The 12,009-nt window shown below is 31.1% G+C and overlaps 1 protein-coding gene across 9 annotated transcripts in view; it reads left to right on the plus strand.

Moving 5' to 3' along the window:
• Positions 1–12,009, plus strand: part of Tusc3 (tumor suppressor candidate 3) — a 326,107-nt gene that overhangs the window by 56,884 nt on the left and 257,214 nt on the right. For all 9 annotated transcript variants that reach the window (XR_006847592.2, XR_006847593.2, XM_058573132.1 and 6 more), the window contains exon 2: positions 9,423–9,592. Coding sequence is in view for 7 of the 9 variants with exons in the window: in XM_058573132.1 (XP_058429115.1) it covers positions 9,423–9,592 (170 nt within the window). In the remaining 2 variants the exon portion in view is untranslated. The remainder of the gene's footprint in view (positions 1–9,422; positions 9,593–12,009) is intronic.

The raw sequence follows: 12,009 nt of genomic DNA on the forward strand, positions 1-12,009 counted from the left end.
TATAATATTAATTACTAGAGTTGGTGGTTTTATATTTAAATGTATTTGTATTCAAGAAGCATTATACTTACTTAACATTTAGTATTCTACTCTAGATCTTATTTTATGAGTTCTTTATTTTGATTCACCTGTTCGTGGAATTCCATCCATAGTTTTTCCATTCCTGAATACATTTATTTCTTGGTTAGATTTTAACCTCAAGTAGTTTTTGTCTCCATAATGGTCCAATGTGTACAGAATTTATTAACTTTTTGCCTTACATTAGTTTTGTACTTATTATAAGTAATACATTTCAAGATGAAATGGTTATTTATACTAAAGTGATGTATGGAATGGTAGTCAGGTATTTGAGTCTGTCCTGGGCCATGTGATTAGAATATTGTCTCTAATATGATATATTCCACACTAAGTTCCATGTAAGACGTTCCTTTGAAAATTTTATTGCTTTTGGGAGCAGTACAGATTGCATTTAGTAGGTAGTTTGATACTTTTTGATTGTATATGTTTTGTACAAAATATCCAAAGCAAATCTTTTGATCTACTGAAAAACTGGACTTGCTCCCTTGCCATTTTGAAATAATTGTGGTAGACAAAAGTCTATTCAAGTTGATGAAAAAAGCATTGGGAAACTTTTTAAGTCTGTTTAAAGCTTTGCTTTTGCCTTGTTTTGTGTTGGATTCTATTTAATTTTCTTGCTCTTAATAACTTAACCATTATAGACTTTATCGACTATATGACAAGAATAAGCTCACTGAAAAAGTATCTCTCAATTTCTCAATGTATGAATCATTATTGCTTTTGTTTTTCCATATTCTTGTAGTAAAACTTTTTTTAGCTGTCGCATGTATGTTGCCATTTACAATGCAGAGTTGCATACTTTGACTTTTGGAGCAGCACAGATCATTTTATGATATGATATATTATTATATTACATGCTGAACTCATTTACACTAGTAATGGTCATTATGTCTGGATCTGGCTTCCCACTAGAGTAAGACCAGATGGCTGTATACAGCTGCAAGTAAAATTTCTTCATTGCTCTTAACAGCTGCTGTGGTTTTTTGTATTTGGTACCTGCTTTTTTAATGGGATATTTATTTATACAGTGATGACTGTTCAACAGAAGGGTTAAGAAAAAAAGTGACAGAAGCTAAAGCTGTAGTAGAATAAAAATAAGATTCTCATTTATCCCATTTTATGACCATCCCTGATAGAAATGACTTCATATTTTGAACCTTCAGAGAAAATATGGTCTTCATCAATGATGCTGTCTTTTTACAGGAGGGTATTGTACTTCAGCATTTTGAGAGAGAAAAATAGTCAAAGGACAACCCACATATTTTTTAAAGACCTTTTTACTTTGTAGTAAAAATAAAATAGAATAGCTCCCAATACTTCAGGAGCCTATTTCAACTATGACTTTATGAGCTATCTTTACTACGCATATATATATATTTTTGTGTAGTTGTAATTAGTATAAACATATTACCTTCTATATTTCTACTTCCTGATAGAATTTTTATTAGCCACAGACCACATGTGTCATCATAGTCTAATATTTCATTGTACTAATATAATCTCTTCACTATTAATATTTTCTTTCTTTCTTTTTTTTTTTTTTTGGTACCAGGGATTGAACCCATGGGTGCTTAACCACTGAGCCACACCCTACCCTTTTTAGAGACAGGGTTTCATTAAGTTGCTTAGAGCCTCACTAAATTGCTGAGGCTGGCCTTGAACTTGTGATTCTCCTGCCTCAGCCTCTGAGATGATGGGATTATAGGTATGGTTCACTGTGCCTGGCCTAATGTAGCCTTTATTTTCTATTATTTATATCTTTTGACATTTCTCTCTTAACTATATTTAGATTTTTTTCTCTTGAATTATATTATTTGGGTATGTTAAGAAAGGTATGTTTAGTAAATCAACAATTATCAATTTAATGTATTTGTATCATTGGGGCTTTAAAATCAGTGTACCTTCTGAAGAGGTGTATCTCTTAAAATTTGAGAACTTAATCACTATTAAAATTTGAGAAATATAAAATCATTGAGGGTAGGGACTAAGCCATATTTACTCTTGGACTTAGGTTCTCATTCTGTGCCTGGTACACAGTAATTATTATTTCTTTAAGTTAGGTAATGCTGATTACTTCTCATGTAAATACACACACTCTTGGAACTGTGCTTCCATTATTTCAGAGCATGCATTAAGAATCATTCTGATGATTTCCCAAAAAGTCTATCAAGATCTGTTGAAGTAAGAATTTTGCCTGAGTGATTTCTTTTTTCTAATCTTCATACTATTTGGGAAACTTCAAAGTAATTCTATAGTTTTAAAATTTTCTATTTTAAAGCAACACTAAACTGTAATATCCAATCTGAATTTGTAGCACAGAAGTTTTCATCCCAACATAGAAAAACCAGTAGTCAAGTTTTTGCATATTAAAAAGTTTATGCAAATAATGTGGTTTTATATTGCATGCCTTACTTTTACATTATGAAGTAATTTTAGACTCAGAAAAGTGTTACAGAGCACCTAGCTGTCTTTCATTAAACTTTTCCCAAGCTTAACAATATGCATAGTAGTTAAAAATAAGTGTTGTGTATATGTACTAATATGTAACAGTAAATATCACCATTGTATAAAATATAATGCATCAATAAAATTTTTGGAGAAAATGAAGTAAAAAAATAAGAGTCAACATTAGTTCATTATTAACTAACATTTAATCCACATTTCAGTTTTACTAGTTTTCCACTAGTGTAATTCTCCTGTTCCAGGACCCAAGCAAGGGTACCACATTGCAATAGTTGCCATGTAATCTTAGTCTTCTCTAATCTATGACAGTTCCTCAGTCTTTACTTTCTCCTTTTCCAGGAATTTGGCTCCTTCAAAGAAGATTGGTCAGTTATTTTACATAATGTCACTGCATTTGGGTTTCTTTAATATTTTCTTGTGATTAGATTGGAGTTATACATTTTGGGAAAGAACTCTGACCAGGTAATCTGTTCTTACTAGTAGATCATGTGGAGAGTGCATGAGGTTGATAGGTCTTATTACTGGTATTGTTAAGACTGATTATTTGGATAAGGTAGTGTTTACTGGGTTTCTCCACCATTACAGTACTACTTAAAACTTCATTATTAATGAACGTCTTTGGGAAGATAGTTGGGAACTATGTAAGTATTCATTTTCTCCTCAAGATTTACCTAAACTTAAAATCTTTTGGTAGGTATTATTGTAGAGTTATGATGATTTTCTGCTTTCTTTGTTGCTTCTACTTTGACTGTTTGTAATTCTTCTGTAAGAGTTATCCCTTTCTCCCAATTTTATATTCATGTAGTTATTTATCAATGTAGGTTAGACTTGTGGATACTTATTTTATTCTATGGTTTAGAATTTAATGCTATTTGTCATTTCTCTTGTTCTCAAAATTTTCCGGCTTTAGTTATTGGGATTTTTTTCCCCCTGACTGAGGATTTACTTTCTTTTTCTTTGTTTGTTTGTTTATCTGTTATCTATTTATTTCTTACATACATGACAGTAGTGGAATGCATTACAATCATAATTATTCATTCACAACACCATTTTTTCGTAACTCTGTATATAAAGTATGTTCACTCCAAATTATGCCATTATAAATGAGTTCTATTATTATTATTATTATTATTATTATTATTTTTGCATTATAATTCTTAATACACCTTATTCCTCTTCTTGGATTATACCCAAGGACCTAAAAACAGCATACTATAGGAACACAGCCACATCAATGTTTATAGCTGCATAATTCATAATAGCTAAACTCTGGAGCCAACCTAGATGTCCTTCAGTGGATGAATGGATAAAAAATGTGTCATTTATACACAATGGAATATTACTCAGCAATAAAACAGAGTAAGATCATGGCATTTTCAAGGAAATGGATAGCTTTAGAGAAGATTATGTTAAGTGAAGTTAGCCAATCCCCCCAAAAAACAAATGCCGAATGTCTTCTCTGATATAAGGGGGATGACTCAAAATGGGATTGGGAGGGAGACCAAGGGAGGAAGATTACCTTAATGGGATTTTTTTAATACTGGTTTTTAGGCCCCTTGACTTGCCTTTTTTGAACACTTATTTAGTTTCTGTTACCATAAGAAATTACCATAAATTCTAATCTTCTGTCAATTTTCTCTGCTTCAGCCTTTTAATCAACCATGTCTTCAGAGAAAACCCAAGTTCCTTTTTAAAAATTTGCTCTTTTTAGTTATATATGACAGTAGAGTACATCTTGACATATTTATACAAACATGGAGTACATCTTGCATTCTAATTAGGATCCCAGTCTTGTGGTTGTACATGATGTGGAGATTTATTGTGATTTATTCATATATATATGAAACTTATGTCAGATTCATTCCACTGGCTTTCCTATTCCTTTCCCCCTCCATTCCCTTTATTCCATTTTGTCTAATCCACTTGGTTCCTTTTAATGAAGAATGGTGTTTAGAAACCAAGGTCTTAATGTTAGGTGTGCTGTCGGTGTGCCAGTGTTCCTCAGCTCTGTCAGCAAAATGAGCTAGGAAATAGATGTATGCAAATTTGTTAACCCATGCAAGTTGATACTTATTTTTGTATCTATTTGTAAAATATAGATATTCATATTTCTATTTTAAAAGCCACAATTGATAGAGATTCTTCCAACACCTATCCAAAATGCAGGATTTATCTTCGCCTTCTTTATTTGTAAATTCTTTTCTGATAGTGATAAATCTGGCACTCCTTATCTGGCATTTACTTATTTGTTCAACTCTGTAATCATGGAATGATAAATGTGTAAATCCATACCCCTTCGAGGAACAAAATAGCTTTAAGTATGTTTTTGTGTACAGTTCTTTTAATTAATTATTTTTTAATTATTTTAATTAATTATTTTTTAATTAATTATTTTTTAGTTGTGGATGGACACAATACCTTTATTTTATTTTATTTTTTTAAGTGGTGCTGAGGATAGAGCTTCATGCCTCACATGGCTAGGCAAGTGCTCTGCCACTGAACTACAATACCAGCCTCTGTACAATACAGTCAGAATCATTTGTGAAGGCTTATATTTCATATTGGTAAACCCCACTCCAGTTCTGGTTAATCTTTTTTAAAAAAGATCCTATGTACAATAAAATTTATTTTCGTCTTGTATATTTCTATGAGTTTGAACAATTGCATAGTCATGGTTATACCACCAAGTTCATGAGACAGAATACTTCATTTCCTGAGATGCTATGTTTTGGAAGATACTTAAAATTCACAGGAAATTTTTGTGTGGATTTCTCTGATATTCTCATCTGGTATATATAGTGAGATTAAGAGAAAAACTTGTTTGAATAGGCAACGAGAATAATAAGAGAGATTAGGAATGAGATTTTACTTCCTATTGTACAATTATTTGATATTCATTGTGGTGCTAGAACATAGATTTTTTTATGTTTTAAAGAATTGAATTTTTTTTTAAACAGAAATAATTCAAATTATATAATTATATGTATTTTAAATCTATTTATTTATTTTGACTATTTTTCCTGGCTATTCTAATAGGTATATATTGATATCTCATTGTAGTTATAATTTGCCATATTTATTTTTATATTTATAAATATTGCTTATATATATAAACATTACACACACACACACACACACACACACACAATTTTCTCATGTATTTTACCCTGTGTTTTTCCTTTTTTCACCTATAAGCAAAAAGAAGAAGATTTAGAAGAGAAAAAATTTTATCCTGTTATAATCTGGAAAGGTTTTCATGTATTTTTATCATTTCTCTTGAACAAGTTGATTTTAATTATATTTGTAATTAATTAATGATAAAAGACATGGGATAATGGAGACTACATGAAGAAATTTGGAAACATGTTCAGTTTTGCCAGAAAATACCGCTAATTAAAACATTGAGATACCATTTTCACTTACTAAGATTGAGGTGTATATATGCATGTATGCAAGAAAGAAAAAAAATGGGAATGAATAAGGGGCATTGTAATATATTAATACATTACAGATAGCATTGGAATCTCACACTAATAATGTTTTTTGACAGCACTGAGTATTCAAAAATGTTAATATTGGATCTGTTGGACAGTGCATGATAATGGACTTTTTTTTTTAGAGAGAATTGTTTTTAATATTTATTTTTCAGTTTTCGGTGGACACAACATGTTTATTTTGATGTGGTGCTGAGGATCAAACTCAGTGCCCTGCGAATGCCAGGCGAGCATGTCACTGCTTGAGCCAAGTCCCTAGCCCCCATGGACATTTTTTTAAAAAATATATTTTCTAGATTATCTGTAATAGGAAAACAATATAATTGGACTTCTTTTCAAGACATAATTCTTTTCAAGACATTCTTTTATTTTCAAGACATAATTGTGTAAAAGTTACATTTTACACAGATTTTTGATATTAAACATGATTATGTACCCTAAAGTTAGAGCACAGTGCTTGCAATCTTTTCTTAAACAAATACAGTATTGTCTTAGAAGCCAATTATGAAAGTCAAGATTATTTACTTACCTCTACCAGTCAAGGTTAGTTTTTGAAAAATTTTGTGTGTATTTCCATATTATTATTAAGCATACATAGCAGAACAACCTATATTTAGTGTTTGACTTAGTTTTTTTTTTTTAAGGTTATGTTTTCAAATTTTGTGTTCTAAAGAAATCCTCTTCAATACTGTTGGGAGACAATTCTCCATGGATCTCTTCTGTTTCTGCAGATTCTCTTGAGTATAAGCATTGACATGTTTTGTGTTGGACTATTGTTTTGCAAAGCCTTGATAGATGGAGATAATGTCTTTCTTAGCTAGAGGGTAGATTTGCTTTCTGCCCAGGAAAATGGAGATAATTTTTTTCCTTCAAGGTGGTCTGGCATGTTTACTAGCAGTCCTTTTAAAAGATTTGGGTTTCCTAATTATTAAGTTCTTCCGCTAGGACATAAAAATCATTACTGTTGCATCTTTCACCCAGGCTGCTCCACATCATCCCTTGGAATGTAATTGACAACAGGAAGCTCGGGTTGACTATTGTGTCATAAGAAATAGCTCTAATTCAGGATATTGTTTCTTCTAGCCCCCATGAAATTATGGTTGGCTTCTTTGATAACTTGTGAGTAAAATCTTTGAGCCAGTATAGTTATTTTATGTTTTGATAGACACATATTGGTGAAATTATGTGTTTTTTTAAACATATTATTGTAGGAATTCAGAGTGGTATGTGTAGATTATTGTAGGCATTTGGAATGGTGTGAGTGTGTTAGATTATTATGGGAGTTCAGAGTGATGTGTGTGTGAGTATGTTTAATGAGAAAACTACACTAAAATAGTTTAGGAACTAGATTATTTCTTAACATCAGTTCCCTCTCCCTCTATTAATGGATGACCCTGCTCAATTTCTAGTCTGGAGAGTCTGTCTTTACATCAATGGTCACAATTCCTATATATTTAAAATATGAAGTTTGGGCTGGGATGTTGCTCAGTGGTTAAGTGCTCCTGGGTTTACTCCCTGGTACCAAAAAAAAAAAAAAAAAAAACATAAAATATGAAGTTATCTAATGATATTGGCTTGCTGAGTTATAGTAAAGAACAGTGATATGTTTATATATAATACTTATATTTTAATAGCAAATCCTATTAAATATATACCTGTTTTCTGTAAATTATCCTTAATATGGAAAATACCCTTGCTTTTTTCCTCAGATATAAAACTAAGAACAGTTAGTAAAAATTCTTTTATGTAGTTCTCATTTATTAATGAGAAAGAGCAATGTCTTCTAAAATAACCTTTATTTTACATTATTAAGAGGATTATTTTACTTTGAAAATATAGTATGTTCACAGGCAGAATTAACACTCTTGACAGTTAAATATAACTAAATCTAAGTAATTAGTTTGTTTTGACTTTAGGATCAGTTTCTCTTCTTGCCTTTAAAAAACTATGTCATTTAAAAAACTTAATAATCACCCTAGTAATTAGCCATAATTTTTCTTTTTCATGCAGTTAGTATGCCATTGTATGCTTATCTGAATGTTCCATTTCTACAAAATTACTAATTTGAGTACTCTGCTCTTTGGCCAGATTATTTTTCCTCCTCTTTGCCCTTCCATTCCTTTTGATTTGTCTTTTTCCTTTGCTTGGGTGAGTACATAGCACTAAGATGTCTGTCTTCTCTCTTCTTTCCTTATATTCATGCCCAATTTTTAATGATTCATGAGGGAACCACCCTCACTTCTCTACTTGAGAGGGGAAGAGAAAGAGATTGCATTTTTCCTGAATTCTGTAGTAGAGCTTGCTTAAACAGTGCAATTTAAGCCTTTCTCCTGATCACTAGTATTTGCATGGTTTTGCAAGGGCAGGGAATTTTTCTTATACAGATACAATACTGTAGAATTCTTTCTTAGACTTTTTCAAGTAAAATGAATGATCAAAAGACAAGAGCCTTCTCTACAGAAGCTAGAGTACTACCTCCTCCCTTTGACCCCATTTGAACAGGATGTGATTAGTACCCCAACTTACAGAAGTATATTACTCCCAGCCTCTCTTCCAGGACCATGTTATTCACTATTCTGACTTTTATCACAGTAGATTAATTTTTCTTGTTTTTGACCATATATAATCAGTACTCTTTTTTGTGCAGTTTTAGCTTTGTGTTTATTGAGATTTTTCCTATGTAATTGTATGCAAATGTTTTGAAGAGAAATTTATAGTCAAATGGAGGCTTCCCTTTTAGACTTTGCTAGTGAGGGTGGTAAAGAGACCACAATTGTTATTAATTTATTTTTTTGTGGTGTTTGGCTGGAGTACAGGAGTTATTATTTTTATCTTCCTAGGCTGCTCTTTTCCTTGTCTTTGGGTAGAGAGAGCAGAGCAAGCTTTATGTGAGGATTTTGTGTGTGTGTGTGTGTGTGTGTGTGTGTGTGTTTGGACTGTATTCATTCACATTTTTGTATTGTTGACTTCTCTAACATCTGGTCTGGGAAATATGAGACCAAAAGAACCTAAGGAACTCCTCATTCTTCAGGCCAAGCTGCCTTCTCTCTACCTTTCACAATCTTCTTATGTTTGTTTTATACATATTAACAGGATTTTTAGCTCTGTTTAGTAAGGAATTAGGAAAATGTATATCTATGGCATCTTTATGGAAGCAGAAATTGAATTGTTTTACTTTTAGTATCTTTTTTAAATAGTCTTTTGAAGTCATTAGGAAAAGTAAAATGAAATATTTTATGCAATCTGGTCACTTAATATATTCACCAAAAGAAGGACTCTGAACAGAAAGTAATTTATGATAAAAGATATTCTCAGTGTAATCTGTTTATATTCTAAACTGAAGAATTGTAACCCTGTGTAAATTTAAATTCCTGTGTTTAATTACAGAATCTTTTGGCTGAAAAAGTAGAACAGCTGATGGAATGGAGTTCTAGGCGTTCAATCTTCCGAATGAATGGTGATAAATTCCGAAAATTTATAAAGGCACCACCTCGAAACTATTCTATGATTGTTATGTTCACTGCTCTACAGCCTCAGCGGCAGTGTTCTGTTTGCAGGTAATTTACATATTTAAAATTCTTAAAACTACTAACTCAGGTTTAGAATTGTATTTTATGATTAATATGTATAAGAGAATTAAAGAGTTGTTCATCATTGTGAAATGTAGCAGTGTGCATTCTAGTATATTCTAGAAAATGACTTTGATAGGCTAATATTTCTTTATTATGGGCATATAAAATATTTATTGCATAGTTATGTAAACAGTCACGAAAATTGATATGTTATCTTTAATTCCTGCATGTTGTCTTGTAGATTGCCTCATTATATCTGTGGTCAATGAAGTAGCTCCCTTAAATATACTCTATTTTAACAATTTTATAGAGAATACTCTTTTTTTTTTTTTCCTGAGGGAAATCCATTTACTTTTTGATGTCTCTGGTGATCAGCATTTTTTCCCTAGACTGTAGAAATAAATAAATTGAAATTAATGAAATACTTTTTCAGTATGTATACACTGAAGAAAATTTTGGGCAAGTATAAATATGATATATATGCAACAAATACTTTTTCAATTAAACTTATTTTGAGATAATTGTAGGATCACATGTACTAGTAAGAAATAATACAGAGATATTCTATACATCTTTTCTAGTTTTCTCCAATGATAGCTTCTTATAAATCCGTGGTGTACCATCACAAACAGGTATTGGCATTGATAAGTATAGAACACTTATAACATCATAAGAATAACTTTCTTGCTCTTTAGAGCCAAACCCACTTCCTCCTGTTCCATTCTCTCCTTTGAATTTCACCTCTAGCAATCATCCATTTTCCATTTCTTTAATTTTATTTCAAGAATGTTACGAAAATGGAATCATATATTGTTTGACCTTTTGGGTTTAACTTTTTTACTTATGTAATTACCTCAAAATCCCTCCAAATTGTGGCATTTATCAACATTGGTTCGTTTAAGTATTCAGTAGTAGTTAATGGTGTGAATATTCTTTAGTTCATTTAACTATCCATCTGTTGAAGGACATCTGGGTTTTTTGCACTTTTGGGCTTCAGACTATGTATATAAGGTATACATGAAATGTAAATGAGTTTCATAGTTAGGCTTTAGTCCTGTCCCTATATATCTCAATATATATTCATGCAAATATTTCAAAACCTGAAACCCAGTACACTACCAAAGCAACTTTGGATACTATTTCCTAAGCATTTTGGGTAAAAAATACGCAAACTATAAAATAAAACCACTATGAAAATTCACTTCATAGCTAATGGTGTTGAGTCTTTTCCTATGTTTATTAATCTTGTTGAACATGTTTTTGTGTGCTTATTTGTCATTTGTGAATCCTCTTTGTTGAAATATCTGTTCATGTGTTTTGTCTATTTCTAATTGTATTCCTACCCCTACCCCTGGGCTGCTGAGTTTGAGTTCTTTATATATTTAGTTACTATTCCTTTGTCAGAAATGTGGTTTTCAAATATCTTCTCCCAGGCTGTTACTCCTGTTTTTATTTTCAGCACAAGGTTTTATTTGTTTTTTGTTTTTGTTTTTGTAGGTTTTAATTTTGATGAAGTTTAGTTTATCAGATTATATTCTTGCTTTAGTTACCTAATTGCAGAAGTCTTTGCCTTGTCCTAGGTACTAGATATCTTCTCCTATGTTTTTTCCTAAAAGCCTTATAGATTTTTATTTTAAATTTTAATGCAATCTTTGGGAGGAAGCATTTAGTCTTTTATCATTAAGTTACTAGCTCTAGACATTTTTTTCTGGATGGTCTTTATCAAGTAAATTCTTCTTTATATCTATTTTGCTGAGAATTTTTATCAAAAATTGATGTTTTATTTTCTTATCATTCTTTTTGGTGTCAGTTAATATAATTTTGTTCATTAGTATTGTTGGGGTAGTAGATTATGTTGATTATCTTTCAAATGTAGAACCAGTTTTTTATACAGAAGTTTGTGGAATATTATTCTTTTATGCATTGCTAGATTCTGTTTGCTAGTATTTTGTTGAAGACTTTTGTATCTTAGGTTAGAATAAAAATGGATCTGTAATTTTCACTTTTTTATGTTGTTATTTAGTTTTGGTATCAGGATAATTCTGACCTCATAAAGTGAATTGAGGAATGTTCCCTTCTCTTTACTTTTTGGAAGATATTATGTGAAATTAGTGTTATTTCTTCTTTGATTGCTTGATAGAATCCTCCAGAGAAATCATTTGGGCCCAAATATATATTTTTAAAAAGCTTTTGAACTACATATTCCTTCTTATTAATGTTTAAGGACAGTGTAGGTTGCCTTTCTTCTTGGCTGAACACTTTTTCTTTTTAGGAGCAAACACTTTTTAAAATTTTTCTTCTTCAAGAACAAACTCGTTTTTATGTTATGCCATGACTCTCTACATTGTATGTTTACTGTAGACCTTTAAATCATTTTTGGACTTTTAAGTCATTTTGAACTC

Source organism: Marmota monax, unplaced genomic scaffold (genome assembly GCF_021218885.2).
Source record: "Marmota monax isolate L192 unplaced genomic scaffold, Marmota_monax_Labrador192_F-V1.1 WCK01_AAM20220418_F8-fsc00197, whole genome shotgun sequence".
NCBI lineage: Eukaryota > Metazoa > Chordata > Mammalia > Rodentia > Sciuridae > Marmota > Marmota monax.